This window comes from Emys orbicularis, chromosome 4 (assembly GCF_028017835.1).
Source record: "Emys orbicularis isolate rEmyOrb1 chromosome 4, rEmyOrb1.hap1, whole genome shotgun sequence".
Lineage (NCBI taxonomy): Eukaryota > Metazoa > Chordata > Testudines > Emydidae > Emys > Emys orbicularis.
The window spans coordinates 157541928-157559955 of NC_088686.1; the positions used below are offsets into that span (position 1 = coordinate 157541928).

General features: G+C 57.3%; 2 protein-coding genes and 1 pseudogene across 2 annotated transcripts in view; all 3 read left to right on the forward strand.

Moving 5' to 3' along the window:
* Positions 1-2976, forward strand: part of LOC135877125 (zinc finger protein 208-like) — an 82765-nt gene extending 79789 nt beyond the window's left edge. Inside the window, 1 exon segment of the mRNA XM_065402470.1 lies at positions 280-2976. Coding sequence (XP_065258542.1) covers positions 280-2976 — 2697 coding nt within the window.
* Positions 1-18028, forward strand: part of LOC135877976 (RING finger protein 112-like) — a 1138053-nt pseudogene that overhangs the window by 606162 nt on the left and 513863 nt on the right.
* Positions 14851-16686, forward strand: LOC135877127 (zinc finger protein 497-like). The gene has a single exon (XM_065402472.1). It carries the CDS (start codon positions 14851-14853, stop codon positions 16684-16686), a length of 1836 nt encoding a protein of 611 aa, XP_065258544.1.

Sequence of the window (18028 nt, forward strand, 5' to 3'; positions counted from 1 at the left end):
GGAGTCCTGGCTCCCAGCCCCCCCGGCTCTAACCACTAGCCCCCACTCCCCTCCCAGACCTGGGATAGAACCCAGGAGTCCTGACACATTCTTATCATCTTTCTCTCCCTCTTTCCCCCAGCGGAGCGGACGTCGCCGGAGGACAAACCTCCCCAGGACCCCAAGGTTGCCGGCCCCGAGTGGCCGTGGGAGAACCTTTCCTGGACCCAGGCGGGCCGCCCGCCCCGCCTTGAGCCCCCGTCCTCCTCCGCCCGGCCCCCTGCCCCACCGCAGCGCAAGGGCGAACGCCCCTACATCTGCAACGAGTGCGGGAAGAGCTTCACTCAGTGGTCCAAGCTGGTGCGGCACCAGCGCATCCACACGGGCGAGCGGCCCAACACTTGCACCGAGTGCGGGAAGAGCTTCACCCAGAGCTCCCACCTCGTCCAGCACCAGCGCACCCACACCGGCGAGAAGCCCTACCGCTGCTCCGAGTGCGGCAAGAGCTTCAGCTGGAGTTCCAACCTCATCCAGCACCAGCGCACCCACACCGGCGAGAAGCCCTACCAGTGCGGGGAGTGCGGCAAGGCCTTCAGCCAGAGCACCAACCTCATCAAGCACCAGCGCTCCCACACTGGCGAGAAGCCCTACCAGTGCGGCGACTGCAAGAAGAGCTTCTACCGCAGCTCCGACCTCATCCAGCACCAGATCACCCACACTGGCGAGCGGCCCTTCAAGTGCACCCAGTGCGGCAAAGGCTTCACCCAGAGCGCCAACCTGGTCAAGCACCAGAAGATCCACGCCGGGGAGAAACCCTTCCGGTGCACCGAGTGTGGGAAGACGTTCATCCAGAGCTCGGAGCTCATCCAGCACCAGCGCACCCACACCGGCGAGAAGCCCTACGAATGCCTGCAGTGCGGGAAGAGCTTTGGGCACAGCGCCACGCTGGTCAAGCACCAGCGGCTGCACATGGGGGTGGAGCCCTACAAGTGCCCCACCTGCCACAAGACCTTCGGGCTCAGTTCGGCCCTGGCCCGCCACCAGCGCTGCCACACCGAGGAGCGGCCCTACGCCTGCGCCGAGTGCGGCCAGAGCTTTAGCCTCAGCTCCAACCTCACCCTGCACATGCGGATCCACCGGGGCGAGAAGCCCTACCGGTGCGGGGAGTGCGGGAAGAGCTTCGGCATGAGCTCCACCCTGATCCGGCACCAGCGGATCCACACCGGCGAGAAGCCCTACCAGTGCGCAGAGTGCGGGAAGAGCTTCGTCCGCAGCTCCCACCTCATCCAGCACCGCCGCACCCACACCGGCGAGAAGCCCTACCGCTGCTCCGAGTGCGGCAAGGCCTTCAGCCAGAGCTCCAACCTCATCACCCACGAGCGCATCCACATGGAGGAGCGGCCCCACGTGTGCCACGAATGCGGCCAGCGCTTCGCCGAGGAGGAGGCCCTGTGGCGGCACCAGGAGGAAGGGCATAGCGGCGGGGCGGGAGGCAGGGGGCTCGGGGAGAGCCGGGAGACTTGCATCTGCAACGATTGCGGGCAAAGCTTTGGAGATAGCTCAGCGTTGGCCAAGCACCAGATAACCCATGTGTCTTGTATCTGCAACGATTGCGGGGAAAGCTTTGGAGATAGCTCAGCGTTGGCCAAGCACCAGATAACCCATGTGTCTTGTATCTGCAACGATTGCGGGGAAAGCTTTGGAGATAGCTCAGCATTGGCCAAGCACCAGGAGATCCATTCATCTTGCATCTGCGATGATTGCGGGCAAAGCTTTGGAGATAGCTCAGCGTTGGCCAAGCACCAGATAACCCATGTGTCTTGCATCTGTAACGACTGCGGGGAAAGCTTTGGAGATAGCTCAGCATTGGCCAAGCACCAGATAACCCATGTGTCTTGCATCTGTAACGACTGCGGACAAAGCTTTGGAGATAGCTCAGCGTTGGCCAAGCATCAGGAGATCCATTCCTCTTGCATCTGCGATGATTGCGGGGAAAGCTTTGGAGATGGCTCAGCGCTGGCCAAGCACCAGGAGATCCATGCCCCGTGCATCTGCCCGGAATGCGGGCAGAGCTGTAAGGACAGCGCGGCCCTGACCCGGCACCAGATCACCCACATGCGTGAAAAGCTTTACAAGTGCCCCGACTGCGGGCAAAGCTTTGGCGACATCTCTGCCCTCACCCAGCACCAGAGGAACCACATCAGGGAAAAGCTGAGGTGCCCCGACTGCGGGCAGGGGCTCGGAGCGAGCTCGGCTCCAGGGGCCCACCAGAGAGGCTGCACCCCAACCAAGCCCTTCCACGAGTGCTCGGCGGCCGGTGCCCACGAAAGAAGCCACGCCGAGGGGGAGCCCGTCCGTGACAGCTCAGAGCTTGGTGTCCACGAAAAAGGCCACCCCAGGGCGGAACCGTCCCACGCGGCTCCGGGCGTCCACCAAAGAGGCCGGCTCGTGGCAGATCCCTCCCCCGCCGGCTCAGCCACTGGCGGCCGCCCCGGCTCAGGTGAAATGGCCAGCCTCATCCGGCGCCCGGCCACCGAACCCTACAAGTGCCACGACTGCGGCCAGAGCTTTGCCGAGGGCTCGGGTCTCTCCCGCCACCTGGCCTCCCACCCCAAGCCCTTCCGGTGCCCGGAGTGTGGGCGCGGCTTCCCAGACGCGGCAGCCCTGGCCCAGCACCGAGAGGTCCACGCTGGAGGGGAGCCAGCCGGGCCCGGGGAGAAGAGCCGCAAGAGCTGTGCCGAGATCTCCGCCATCCTCTTGCGCCAGGGGAACCACGTGGCCGGGCGTGGCCCACGGAGGCACGCGGCAGACGACTCCCTTCCTCCCGGCGGCTTGGCCCCGGCTCGGCCCCGCCTCCAGCCCTCAGGCCGCGGCCTGGCCACGGCCGCCCGCCGCGACGGGGGGATGTCTCTGGCGCGCCCGGAATGTGGCAAAGGCTCTCAGGGGGGCTCTGTGCTCCTCCAACACCTCCAGAACCATGTGGGGGACAGGGTGTGAGGCCCCCGAGGGCACCTGGCCAGTTCATAGCTCGAGACTGGGCCGGGGGTGGGGGGGAGGGAGGGGGTGCCTGCTGGAACCTGGGTCGCGGGAGGGGCATGAAGGTTTGAGGGCCCTGGGGCAGGAGGCTGGGGGCGAGGAAGGGGAGGTTGGTGGATGTGGGGGTGGCTGGTCTGGGGATCTGTTTGACGGGGATCTGGTTTGGCAATGGGAGAGGTTGCCCTGGGATCTAGGGGATCTGGTTTCATAGGGATCGTGCCGGAATCTGGGGGAGCCTGGGTTTGCAAGGTGTTCTGCTGGGATCGGGGGGGCTGGTTTTGTAGGGGGTTGTGCTGGGATCTGGGGGGCTGGTTTTGCAGGGGATCATGCTGGGATTTGGGGGGGCTGGTTTTGCAGGGGATCGTGCTGGGATCTGGGGGGGCTGGTTTTGTGGAGGATCGTGCTGGGATCTGGGGGGGCTGGTTTTGCAGGGGTTTGTGCTGGGATCTGGGGGGGCTGGTTTTGTAGGGGGTCGTGCTGGGATCTGGGGGGCTGGTGTTGCAGGGGGTGGGGATGGGATCTGGGGGGCTGGTTTTGTGGGGGGTTGTGCTGGGATGGGGGGCTGGTTTTGCAGGGGGTGGGGATGGGATTTGGGGGGTTGGTTTTGCAGGGGGTGGGGATGGGATGGGTTGGGGGGCTGGTTTTGCAGAGAGTCGTGCTGGGATCTGGGGGGCTGGTTTTGCAGGGGGTCGTGCTGGGTTCTGGGGGGTTGGTTTTGCAGGGGGTGGGGATGGGATGGGGGGCTGGTTTTGGGGGGGGGTCGTGCTGGGATCTGGGGGGGTTGGTTTTGCAGGGGGTGGGGATGGGATGGGGGGCTGGTTTTGCAGGGGGTCGTGCTGGGATCTGGGGGGGTTGGTTTTGCAGGGGGTGGGATGGGATGGGGGGCTGGTTTTGTGGGGGTTTGTGCTGGGATCTGGGGGGGTTGGTTTTGCAGGGGGTGGGATGGGATGGGGGGCTGGTTTTGTGGGGGTTTGTGCTGGGATCTGGGGGGGTTGGTTTTGCAGGGGGTGTGATGGGATGGGGGGCTGGTTTTGTGGGGGTTTGTGCTGGGATCTGGGGGGGTTGGTTTTGCAGGGGGTGGGATGGGATGGGGGGCTGGTTTTGTGGGGGTTTGTGCTGGGATCTGGGGGGGTTGGTTTTGCAGGGGGTGGGGATGGGATGGGGGGGCTGGTTTTGCAGGGAGTCGTGCTGGGATCTGTCGGGGGAGTAGCTGGTTTTGCAGGGGCTCGGGCTGAGATATAATACACGGACGTGACTTAGATCATGTTGGGATCTGTTTGGGGATCCGATTTCATTGTGGGGTGCGGCGAGCCATCCCCGCGTGGTGTCGCTTTGCGGCTGTTCCCCAGCTGCCCCGCCTCAGAGGTGGCTGCATCTCAGTGCTGGGTGAGCCGACCCCCAACTCCCCCAGAGACAAAATATTTCCTCTTCTACCAACTTTGAATTTATCTCCTCTCCGCTCCCAGCCATTGGCTCCCAATTGGCCTTTGTCTGCTAGCTCCAAGAGCACTCTGGTCTCATGAACCTCCTCCTTTAGGTGCTTATCGGTTGTCTTTCCAGGCCTCGAGTCAGTCGTGGGAGGCAGTGTGGCCCAATGGGTAGTGCCCTGGCAGCCAGGACTCCTGGGTTCTCTCCCCAGCTCTCGGAGGGGAGGGGGGGCTGGCAGCCAGGACTCCTGGGTTCTCTCCCCGGCTCTGGGAGGGGAGTGGGGTCTAGTGGGCCAGAGCAGGGGGGGCTGGGAGCCAGGACTCCTGGGTTCTCTCCCCAGCTCTGCCGGGTGACCTTGGGACAAATCATGTCACCTCTCTGTGCTTCAGTTTCTCCATCTGTAAAATGGGGCTACGTATACCAACATCCTTGGTTAAGGTCTTTGAGATCTCATCCCCCCAACCTTTCCCATGTGGGCCACTCGATTACACGTGTATTTCATCTCCCGGCCCGGGAGGAACTCAGCTGGGAACCTTCCCTTGAACTGCAGTGGCTGGGATTTGAGAGCTGATCCATGCTCTGCTTAGCCAGGGGAACTACCTGCAACTACATAACAGCAGAGCCTAGAATTAAAAATAAAATAAAATAAGGATTTAACATTGCTAACGATAATGCGGGCATTCAAAGTTGTGACAGTCAATAGGACTTTTGGAATAACTAGAGCTGGGAGAAGTTTTTCGGCCAAAAGTTTTTGGGGGGTGAAATGGACAGATTCCGTGAAACTGTTTGCAGTTCCTTGTCAGTTTCAGCAGATGGTTTCGGTTGGAAAAAACCCGAAAATCAATCTTGAAAAAGTGAAAATGTTTCACTGTTCTGATTGCAAATGGCGGCTTGTTTCAAACCCTCCCTTGGTTTGATTGAAATGACAACTCAAAAGCGTTAAAAAACAAACCAAGGCTCAGAAGCAAAACGAAACATTTTGTTTGACCACAGGTGGAACTTTTTTTCAACTTTTGATTTGCCGAAAATTTCATAAACATTCAATTTTGACCCAAAACCTGAATTTTTTTCCCCTCCAATTTTTCAGACTTGCCAGTGAACCGAAAACTCCACTATTCACCCCGAAATAAGCAATAGTCGGAGGGGAGGGAAGGGAAATGAAACCCACCCTACTCTGGGGTCCAAACTCTGGGGGCTTGTGTGGGATCTTCCTTTCCCTGGGGGCAAGTTATTCCAGAACTGTCCACCGGGGGGAGAGAGGGTTGATCTGCCTTTCTCTGAAGCAGCTGGGACAGTCACTGGTAGAGGTGGGATACCAGGGTAGATGGGCCCACTGCTGTGCTCTGGGGCAGCTGTTCCTGTGTTCCCCATGGTGTGATTCTGCCAGCTATGGAAGAGGACCCATGAAATTCACCGTTGCTCCTGCTCTGGGCTGGGCAGAGATGCCATGGGGAGGACCGGATATTAAAATCAAGGATCGGGTCCCTTTAAAAGCAAGCAGGGTGCTTGCTACACACTGGCTCCTTGTTCCTTTCACGCTCCACTCTACACTGGATTGCAAGCTCTGTGTCTGCACAGTGGCTAGCACTGGGGGTGCTAGTGGGGTCTTAGGCCATGGTTGGTGCTCAGAGATGCTACCACAATCCGGATAATAAATAGCGTTAATTTACGACCTTTTTGGTGCCTAGAGATGAAGTCAGAACAAATGGATTCCCCTCGAAAGAGATCAGGGTTGTATTTCTGCTTTAAAATATTTGAGTCAGTTTTGGAGGCTGTTAGTGAAATGGGATGGAAATTCCACACCTCCCACATTTCTGAGGTAGAATTTTGGTTCTACTCCCCGACTCCAGTGAAATTTGAAATTGTAATGAACTTTTTTGTTTGGTTGAAAACTTTCATTGAAATATGGCTGGTTTTACTGGGATATGAAGTTTTACAACCACTGACGTGTGTTGAGAAATGCGGATAGAAAGTATTTCAGAGAGATTCAGAATTCTGCTGGAAAATATCAAAATTCAAAATGTTGACGGAAAATGTTTTGTTGAAATTGGAAACGGACGCAAAACTTCATTGGAATTTCAAAGTGTGATTGAGGAAAAATGTCAGTGAGATTTGCCATCATGGGAGACAATATCAAAATTGAAATGTCAGTGAAAATGTTGTGGTGAAATTTGAAATTGATGAAAAATGTCATTGGAATTTTCATTTTTGTAGGGGGGAAATTTCAATGAGAGTCAAAATTCTGATGGAAAATATCCAAATTAGTAGTGCCACTGGAATTTTTGGGTTGAAATGCTTGTGATATTTTGAGGAGGAATTTTGTTGGTGCTCAAAATTGAGATGGAAAATAGCAAACATTGAAATGTGGCTGAAAAGTTTTCACTGAAACTTGATATTTTGATGCACATTTTCATTGATATTTGAGGCATCCATGAGAATGCTGGAGTTCAAATTTTGATGGAAAAATTTCAGAGAGATGAAATTTTGATGAAAAATGTCCCAATTTGAAATGTCAATGAAAAAAACCTTTCCTAAAATTTGAAATGGATGAAAAATGCACTGGAATTTTAATTGTGATGAAAATATTTTAATGACATTTGAAATTCTGATGGAAAACAGAAATTTACAATGTCAGTGAAAGTTTTTTGGGTGAATTTGAAATGCTGATGAATGTTTTCACTGAAATTTGAACTGTGGATGCGAAATGTTGCAATTGAAATTTTTGAGCAAAAATTTCAATAAGATTAAAAACTCTAATGGAAAAAATATTGAAATTCAAAATATGGATGAATTTTTTTTTGGTAGAAATGTTGAACATTTTTACTTAAATTGGATCTTTTTGACCATTTTTATTGACGGGAAATGTGTCAATTCAATTTCCAATGAAAATATTACAATGAGATCTGGATGGAAAAGAAATATCAAAATTTGAAATGTCGAAAATATTTTATTGGAATTTGAAATTGATGAAAAATTTCACTAGAAGTTTCAATGGAGAGTGAAAAAAATTCAATGCCATTCAAAATGCTCATCGAGAAGATCGACGTTTGGAAGGTGGATGAGAAATGTGAACATTTGAGATGTTCTGAGATTCCGAATTTTGGAGGGAAAACGTCGCAATCAACCACATTTGACATTTTGATGGGAAAAGGTTGAAATGTTGCAAGTTGTTTGTGGACATTTCAAATGTTGATGAAAATCTTCCCTGACCTTTGGAGGAGAAAAGTTGAGATTCCAGCTTTTGCATCACTAGAGCAAAGACAATGAAGCTAAGATTTCCCCCAGCTTCTCTCTCTCTCTGTCTAGTTTTCCCATGAGGCAATGGGCCAGGGAGAATGATGCCCTGTTATGGATAGTGTCTGGAGAGAATGACCTTCTGTGTTGTCCCCATGCCATGTCGACCTAAACTGGCCAATTTCCTCCAGCCAATAAACTGGTCACTGGGAATTTGTGATGTCTGGTGTGAAAAGGAAGCAGAATTTCACCCTCTCCCAAAAATCACTGGAGGCCAGCCTGGCCCTGAAGCATGTGCTGGGGATAAAGAAAGCCAGCCGGACCATCAAAATCAGTCTAGTTCTCTACCTCTGTGGGGCTGAATCGAATGACCCCTAACTGAGCCCTATATTTCCTGCTCTAGGCTTTCTCTCCGCTACCTATGAATCTATGAATCTACCTACAGCCCTGCTCTGCAGAGGCAGACATCCTTCCCCCACCCCGGTGGTGTCCCACGTGTATTGCAGCTCCCAGGGATGGGGCCGTTCTAGCACTACTGGTGGCCAGGAGGGGTTCTGCGCCTTGAAGGGCCAGTGCCCCTCTCATGCAAGTTGCCCCCCAGAGGCCAGCGTTGTACAACCTCAAAGGACACTTGGCGGATTTGCAGCGACACTGATGGGTTTTTTGCCCATCACGGGAATGGCATTAATAAAAACAAAGCTGGGCTTTAGAAAAGAAAACCCAGATCAATGTAGCTTGGAAGTGTGCGAACGTCTAGGAGATTCTCCGTTCCCGGGGCCAGAACTGCAGCCTAGGGCGTGCTGTCCCGCCTCGAGGAGGTGGGTGCTCATGGATCACTCGTTTGCCAACGTTGCTCTGGGGCAAGGAGATTCTGAGCTGGGCTTTCAGTGCCGCCCGGCTGATCTGGACATTTTACAGCTGCTCTGACAGCAAGCCATGGGTTACAATTGCTACATGAATTCTGTCCTATCGATAATGCACACTGTGTCTGTCTGTCTCATTAGATTCTGGTCTGTCTATCTGTACACTCTGACTTTCTCATTATCTAGCTATCTATCCCCATCCACCCCCTCCCTCCATCCATCCATCTATCCCCATCCACCCCCTCCCTCCATTCATCCATCTATCCCCATCCACCCCCTCCATCCATCCATCCGCATACACCCCCTCATCTATCTATCTATCTATCGCCATACACCCCATCTATCTATCTATCTATCTATCTATCCCCATCCACCCCCTCTATCTATCTATCCCCATCCACCCCCTCTATCTATCTATCTATCCCCATCCACCCCCTCTATCTATCTATCCCCATCCACCCCCTCTATCTATCCCCATCCACCCTATCTATCTATCTATCTATCTATCTATCTATCTATCTATCTATCTATCTATCTATCTATCTATCTATCTATCCCCATCCACCCCCTCTATCTATCTATCTATCTATCTATCTATCCCCATCCACCCCCTCTATCTATCTATCTATCTATCTATCTATCTATCTATCTATCTATCTATCTATCTATCTATCTATCCCCATCCAGCCAGGGCCGGCGCTTCCATTTAGGCGACCGGGCACCAGGATTTGGGCGGGCAGCATTTTGCCGCCTTTGGCGGCGGGGGGTCCTTCCGCACTCCGGGTCTTCGGCGGCAATTCTGCGGCGGGTCCTTCACTCGCTCCGGGACCTGCTGCCGAAGTGCCCGAAGACCGGGAGCGCGGAAGGACCCCCTCGCCGCAGAATTGCCGCCGACAACCAGGAGCGCGGAAGGACCCCCGCCTAGGGCGCTAAAAACCTTGGCGCCGCTCCTGCATCCACCCCCTCTATCTCAGATTGTGGTGTTTCTACCTATCCAGCCCCCCCCAAACCCTTCTATCTGTCTACTCGTCTGTCTCATTACAGTTTAGTGTCTCTTGCACTCCTCTATAGACTCAGGGCTAAACATTCACTACTCTGCCGAGTAAAGCCTCCACTCTTAGCACGCGAAGCAGTGGGGTTAAGCTGCTGGAATGACTGGTTTATTTATGTATGTGATTCATGTCCTGGTAGCATTTGTCGCCTAGTGACTGTCTCCTTTTTAGCTCTGTGGATGAGCAGTGTGTGGTAAATGACTTTGCCCTGTATTCTAGGAATGTAACCAGCCTGTGGGTGAAGACGGAGGACTGTGGCTTTTTTGTTGGGAGAGGGGAGATGGTTGTTAAAAGTTTTCTAAGAGAAACATCAAGAATGTTGGAGTGTGTATCTGGGCCCAGAGATCTGGGGCAAAGCTCCCATTGAGTGCAATGGGGCAGGATTCACCTGTAATGTGTACACACACACACACGGCTGCGATTCTCCACCAGCAGCGGGCAGTGTGCTGGTCTCCCTGGCTCTCTCTCACACACAGAAATATGACATCCACCTTGATGTCCCATATATTCAAAAGCGCCCTGAAAATAACCCCAAGCCAATAACCCTCGAGCTCGGTGTAAGCTCAAAAGCTGGTCTCTCTCGTCCAATAAAAGATAGTCCCTCGCCCACCTTGTCTCGCTAAGAAAAATCAATCAAGCAACCCCCAAACCACCCCCAAAGCATGCCGCTAGCAGGGCTTTCACCCCCAAAACTTAGACGTGCCAGAGACTATGTGAAATCTATCAGGTTTCTATCTAGCTGGGGTTATTTAGTCTGCAGAAGAGAAGCGGGGGGGGGGGGGGGGGGGATTTGATAGCAGCCTTCAACTACTGGAAGGGGGGTTCCAAAGAGGATGGATCTCGGCTCTTCTCAGTGGTGGCAGATGACAGAACAAGGAGCAATGGTCTCAAGTTGCAGTGAGGGAGGTCTAGGTTGGATATTAGGGAACACTATTTCACTAGGAGGGTGGTGAAGCACTGGAAAGGGTTCCCTAGGGAGGTGGTGGAATCTCCTTCCTTAGAGGTTTTGAAGGCCCGGCTTGACAAAGCCCTGGCTGGGATGATTTAGTTGGGGATTGGTCCTGCTTTGAACAAGGGGTTGGACTAGATGACCTCCTGCGGTCCCTTCCAACCCTGATCTTCTATGATTCTAGGTGTCTTGCTAGTGCTATAGATTTTACCCAGAAGGCACCCAGACACAGTGATGATGGGCAGCCAGGATAAAGGGACAAGCAACCCCCCCCCCCCCCCCACAGACCTGTGTGAGAAGAGCCATGTGAAGTGTGCAGATGTGTGATTAAAAATACACTGTTTGTGTCTGTGTGCCAGAGTCGAAAGGTGAGTTATTTGTGTGTGGGGGAGAGAGATTAGGATTATAAAATGTGTGCGCGTAAAAATATCAATGGTGTATCTGTGTGTGAGGCGAGAATGCGGAGTGCGTCTGTCTAGACTTTGCGAGGATTTGATTTTTATCGGTAAATGTCGACTTCACCGTATCCACCCACAGCCCAAAACTATTTCCGGTGATCATCAAAATTTGCAGCGAGGCGAAGTAAGGAAAACGCGGCCAGAGAACTCACGAGCGTTTGATTTCAGGAGCTTTTGACACGCGATGTTGACCATTTGGATAGTAAGGGTGACAAAGCTTGAACTTTTTGAATCTCACCTGCTACTGTTATTAACTAATTATTCTCCGACCCCCCGCCCTGCCCCGATCTCTTCCATCATTTCCCGCAACTGAAAAATTTAAATCGATACAAATTGGGGGGGGAAAGCGTAAACCCCGAAATGTTATACAACTGAACATTTAAACTGATAAAAGTAAAAAAAAGGCATAAAAATAAACATCGCAATCTGCCTAAATTATAAAAGAGTAAAAATCGAACATTGCCAAGGCTACGTACGTGTGCAATGCAAATTGTGCGTGTGTTTGTGTGTGAGACGGATTAGAAAGATGACTATTGGGTGTGTGTTTAAAACGACATATATTCGGAGGCGGATTAAGGTTTCGTGGGGCCCTGGACACACACACACACGGGTGACTCTGATCCCCTCCAGTCGTTTTTGGACTTTCCCTCCTCATACATGTAGAAAATGCGTGCAAGTGATTTTCAGAGAAGAAACAATATGTGTATATATCCTGCACTGTGTGTGGAGAGCGAGTGAGCAGGGCTGCCCGCTGCTAGACAGAAGCAGGACAGTGTGTGTTACCTGAGCAGAAGACTCCAGGGGATCGGAGCAGGCCATTAACCTGCGGAACTCACCTCCACATGACGAGGTGTCGCAAGATTCCCAGAAGGACTGGGGATTTCATATAGGCAGCCAGAACATCCACATTTGTAAGGGCCAGGATTACAAAACTAGCCAAGGCTTCTCGCCGGGAAATTCTGGGCCTAAACCAAGCTTGAAATATGGGGTTTGGGAATACATTTTCCTCTATGGGGAGGAGCACTTTGCAGTTTTCTCTGCAGCAGCAGCTTGTACCGACTGCTGGGAGCTAGGGCGGTGGGGCTGATTCTGGCCGCAGGGAGGGGGCGGGATACCGGGCTAGATAGGCCCTGGGGGAGAGAAGCCCGAGCTGGGCTTGGGGCACTGCTGTGGGGAAGCTCGCAGCACTGGAGTCCCTGGCTGGGCACGGCTGTGAAAGGCTGAACAGACAGGGGAGCCAGGACTCCTGGGTTCTGTCTCCCACCCTGGGAGGGGCTTGGGGTCTAGTGGGTTAGAGCGGGGGGGCGGGGCTGGGAGCCGGGACTCCTGGGTCCCATGGACACAACAAGCCCTGGGACAGCCCGTCCCACCATCACTTCCCGTGCCTGGGAAACTACACTCCCCATGGTGCTTTGCAAGGGCCGGTCCTTATCGGCTGCTTCCTGCCCCCCAAGCGGCGGCGCGGCGGCGGGGAGCGGGGGGGTCGCTGCATGCAGTCGGGACCCCCGCGCACGGAGCCGGCTGCCGCTGCCACCCGCCCAGCCGGGGACGGGGCCCCCAGGGCCGGTGGGTGCCGGGGTGAGCCCCCGCCGCCCCCCTGCTCCCCATCCCGCACTCCCGTCCCCCTGCACCCCATCCCGCACCCCTCTGTCCCCATGTAACCCCTCCCCGCACGCCCCAAACCCCGTCTCCGCACCCCTGCTCCCCCTCCCGCACCCTCGTTCCCCTGCACCCCCCTGAACCCCTCTGTCCCCATGTAACCCCTCCCCCCACGCCCCAAACCACGTCCGCGCACCCCTGCTCCCCATCCCGCACTCCCCGCACCCCCCTGAACCCCTTTGTCCCCATGTAACCCCTCCCCGCCCCCCGTCCCCCTGCTCCCCGTCCCGCACTCCCGTCCTCCTGCACCCCATCCCGCACCCCTCTGTCCCCATGTAACCCCTCCGCGCACACCCCAAACCACATCCCCGCACACCTGCTCCCCATCCGGCAGCCCCTGCACCCCATCCCACACCCCTGTGTCCCCATGTAACCCCTCCCCGCATGCCCCAACCCCGTCCCCGCACCCCTGCTCCCCCTCCCGCACCCTCATCCCCCTGCACCCCATCCCGAACCCCTCTGTCCCCCTGTAACCCCTCCCCGCACACCCCAAACCCCATCCCCGTCCCCCTGCTCCCCTCCCACACCCCTCTGTCCCCCTGTAACTCCTCCCCGCATGCCCCAAACCCCATCCCCGTCCCCCTGCTCCCCATCCCGCGTCCCCGTCCCCCCCTCCCCCGTCCCCCTGCACCCCATCCCCGCATCCCCGTTCGCATCCGTCTCTCCCCATTCCCCTGCATCCCCTCCCCGCACCCCTCTGTCCCCCTGTAACCCCTCCCCACACTCCCCGAACCCCATCTCGCACCCCCCCGAACCCCATCCCTCCCTCCCCCATTCCCCTGCACCCTCTTCCCACACACCTCCCTCCCCCACCCCATCCCCGCATCCCTGCACCCCCGTCTGCATCCACCCCTCCCCGCCCCCGCTCCCTCCTGTCCCCATCCTCCCCGCACCTCCCATCCTCATCCCGCCTTCCCCATCCCCGCACCCCTGTCCGCATCCCCTCATCCCTGCATCCCCGGCCTCATCCCGCAACCCCTTATCCCCAACCCTCCTTCCCCGCACCCCCTGTCCCCACCCTCCCTCCCCGCATCTCCCTTCCTCATCCCGCCTTCCCCACACTCATTGCTCCCTCCCCGCGCCCCCCTCTGTCCCCATCCCTTCCTCCCCACCCCCCCTCCCCATCACTGCGTCCCTGCACTCCTTTGTCCCAATCCCTCCTCCCCGCACCCCCCATCCCGATCCACCCATCCCCACACTCCCCTACCCCATCCTTTCTTCTCCGCACCCCCTGTTCCAATTCCTCCCTCTCTGCACCCTCTGTCCCCATCCCTCCCTCCCCACACCCCCTCTCCCGATCCATCCATCCCCCCCACATCTCTCTATCCAGGAGATGGATGGGATAGATACATGGATAGAGAGGTGGGGGGGATGGATGGATAGATGAGGGGATGGATGGGGATACATACATGGATAGAGAGGCGTGGGGGGGGGATGGATAGATGGGGGGATGGATGGGGATAGATACATGGATAGAGAGGCGTGGGGGGGGGTGGATGGGGATGGATACATGAATAGAGAAGTGCGGGGGGGATGGATGGGTAGATGGGGGGATGGATGGGGATAGACACATGGATAGAGAGGCATGGGGAGGATGGATGGGGATAGATACATGGATAGAGAGGCATGGGGAGGATGGATGGGGATAGATACATGGATAGAGAGGTAGGGGGGTGGATGGATAGATGGGAGGATGGATGGGGATAGATACATGGATAGAGAGGTGGGGGGATGGATGGGGATAGATACATGGATAGAGAGGCATAGGGGGGATGGATGGATTGTTTGGGGGTTGGATGGATAAATGGATAGAGAAGTGCGTATGGGGATAGGTGAGATGGTCATGTACGTGGATGGATGGGTAGGAAGATGGATGGACAAAGGCGTATCATGCCTTCTTTTCCATCTCCTCTCTAAGACACACAGTTCCCAATTGGTCCCACCTCTCTCCAGATAGAACCCCCCGTGTGTCTTGGGTCGCCGGGGAGCGTGAGCGGAACTGTTCCCAGTTCAATGTCTTTCTCCTCCTGTCCCCAGACTCTCGTGCATGGGCTGAGGAGCAGGACGCTCCCATGACAGTGTCAGTGGGTGGCCGGCGTTCTCTGGGCGGCCCTTGTACTCAGCACCCCCTTGCTTGTTCCTCAGGTCATGGGCCCAGATGTCAGCCCGAGGAGGACAACAGAGCTGCTGAGATGGCGCCACCAATCGGGGAAGTTCCTGGAAATGCCCAAGAGGGAGGCCTGACCTCCGTGTCATTGACTGGCCCCAAGATGGAGGAGGAGGAAGTCGCCAAGATGGCGTGTCTCAGAGGGGATGTTGTTGAGGCCACCAGGGGGCATGCAGTATGGATGACCGTGGCCAACATGTTGACTCCCAATATGGACATTCCTGGGAAGGGCCAATGGGGACGTTCAGCCTCCGTCTCACCGACTGTCCCTAAGGTCGAAGAGGAGGAGGAGACTGCCAAGATGGAGCCTCTCAACGGGGATGTTGCTGTGAAGGCACAAGGGGGATGTTCACCGTGGATGACTATGGCCAAGATGATGCCTCCAAACATGGATGTTCCTGGTGTGGGCCAGCCGGAACGTGTAGCCTCAGATTCATTGCCTGTCCCTAAGACAGAGGAGGAGGCCGAAGACACCAGGATGCTGCCACCCAAAGGGTCTGTTTACACGAAGGCCCAAGAGGGACATGCAACATGGATGACCATGGCCAAGATGGAGCCTCTCAACGGGGATGTTGACGTGGAAGCCCGAGGGGAACCCTTCACCCTGATGCCTCTCCCTATCTCCAAGGCCGAGGAGGATGAAGCCACCAAGCCGGTAACTCCCCCTGCTCCTGCTTGCCGGGAGCGCCCGTACCGCTGCGGCGAATGCGGCAAAGCCTTCTCCCGCAGCTCGTCCTGTGTCAAGCACCAACGCACCCACACGGGCGAGCGCCCCTATGGGTGCCCGGATTGTGGCAAGTCCTTCGGCCAGAGCTCCACCCTCAACCGGCACCGCCAGGCCCACCTGGCCGACAGGCCGCACCGCTGCGCTGACTGCGGCAAGGCCTACGGGACAGCCTCGGCCCTGGCCCAGCACGGCAAGAGTCACCTGGCCGAGAAGCCCCACCGGTGCCCGCAGTGCGGCAAAGGGTTCAGCGAGCGGTCGAACCTGGCGAAGCACCAGCTGACCCACACGGGCGAGCGGCCCCACCGGTGCGCCCAGTGCGGCCGCGGCTTCAGCCAGAAGGCCAATCTCCGGCGTCACCAGGAGACTCACCGTGGCGCTGAGCCGCACCGGTGCGCTGATTGCGGGCGGGCCTTTCGCCACGCCCGGCGGCTGGCTCAGCACCGCCGGGCCTGCCACGTGCCCGGCGAGCCCCACTCCTGTGCCGACTGCGGCCAAACCTTCGCCGCCCGTTCCCAGCTGGCCCGGCACCGGCGCGGGCACACGGACGAGCGCCCCTACCGCTGCGGCGTCTGCGGCAAGGCCTACGGTGTCAGCTCCCACCTGCTGGTGCACCTGCGCGGGCACACGGAGGAGCGGCCGTACCGCTGCGCCGAGTGCGGGGCTGGCTTCGCCGAGGCCGCCAAGCTGGCCCAGCACCGGCGCAGCCACACCGAGGAGAGGCCCCACCAGTGCGCGCAGTGCGGGCGGCGCTTCGGCCTGCGCTCCAACCTGACGCGGCACCAGCGGACCCATTCCGGCGAGAAGCCGCACCGCTGCGGCCAGTGCGGCAGGGCCTTCAGCCGCGGCTCCAACCTGGCCCAGCACCAGCGGACTCACCGCGGCGAGAAGCCGTACCGGTGCGGCCAGTGCGGCAAGGCCTTTGCTGTCAGCACCCACCTCCTCATCCACCAGCGTTCCCACACCGGGGAGAGGCCCTTCCCCTGCCCTCACTGCGGCAAAGGCTTCACCGTCAGCTCCAACCTCCGGCAGCACCTGCGGATCCACACCGGGGAGCGCCCGTACCCCTGCGCCCAGTGCGGGAAGAGCTTCCGGGCTCGGACTCACCTCCGGGCCCACCAGAAACTCCACGCATGAGCGGGCGGGGCGGGGCCGCGGGGGAGACGGCGGGTCTGTGGCTGGCCACGGCTATAGAGGGGGACGGCAGGGGGCGGTGGAGCTAGTTATGGGGTTAATTGTAGCTTAGGAAGCATGGCTCTGTAGGGCCATGGGGAAGTATTGGGCGAGGGGTTATGGGTTTTCAGAGCCATGGTGGACCATGGAGGTTTCATGGATCTTTAGGCTCAGAAGGGACGATGAGGGGGGGTAGGTGGTAGCTTTGGTGGGGTTCATAGATGGAGTCTAACCTTGACGCAGCTGAGTATGAGCCACAGAGGCTCTCAGGGCACCGATGGCAGATGACACGGCCAGAAGGGACCATCGTGATCTGACTTACAGAGCAGAGAACCTCGCCCCGTGATTCCCGCATCCAGCCCATGGCTGGTGGTCGAGCTCGAGCAAGACGCCGGGTTGTCGTTTAAGGACTCCGAGCGGCAGAGAATCCACCAGCACCCGTGGCAAGCGGCTCCATCGGTTAATTAGGAGGCTGGGTTAAAAATATGGGTGGTGGTTCTAGTTTGAGGCAGGGGGAGGACTTCTGGGTTCTCTCCCCGGCTCTGAGAGGGGAGTGGGGACTAGTGGGTTAGAACAGAGGGGGCTGGGAGTCAGAACTCCTGGGTTCTCTCCCCAGCTCTGGGAGGGGAGTGGGGACTAGTGGGTTAGAGCAGTGGGAGCTGGGAGCCAGAATTCCTAGGTTCTCTCCCCAGCTCTGGGAGGGGAGTGAGGACTAGTGGTTAGAGCAGGGGGGCTGGGAGCCAGAACTCCTGGGTTCTCGCCCTGGCATTGTCCTGCTGGGTGACCTTGGGCATGTAGCTTCTCCGGTCAGTGCCTCTGGTTCCCTCCCGCTCTTTGTCTTGTCTGTTTAGCGTGTGGGCTCTGCAGGGCATGGCCGGTCTCTCACTGTGGAGCACTGTTGGTTGGGGTCTGGGCAGCGCCCGGCGCGACAGGGCCCTGATCTCGGCCGGGGTCTGGGCAGTGCCCGGCGTGACGGGGCCCTGATCTCGGCCGGGGTCTGGGCAGCAGCCCGCGTGACGGGGCCCTGATCTTGGTCGGGGTCTGTGCAGCGCCAGGCGCGACGGGGCCCTGATCTCGGTCGGGGTCTCTGCAGCGCCTGGTGTGACGGGGCCCTGATATTGGTCGGGGTCTGTGCAGCGCCTGGCGCGACGGGGCCCTGATCTTGGTCGGGGTCTCTGCAGCGCCCGGTGTGACGGGGCCCTGATCTTGGCCGGGGTCTGGGCAGCGCCCGGCGCGACGGGGCCCTGATCTTGGCCGGGGTCTGGGCAGCGCCGGGCGCGACGGGGCCCTGATCTTGGCCGGGGTC

Excerpts from the sequence above, each read along its gene's own strand:
- LOC135877127 (XM_065402472.1), top strand. The coding sequence starts at position 14,851 with ATGGCGCCACCAATCGGGGAAGTTCCTGGAAATGCCCAAGAGGGAGGC.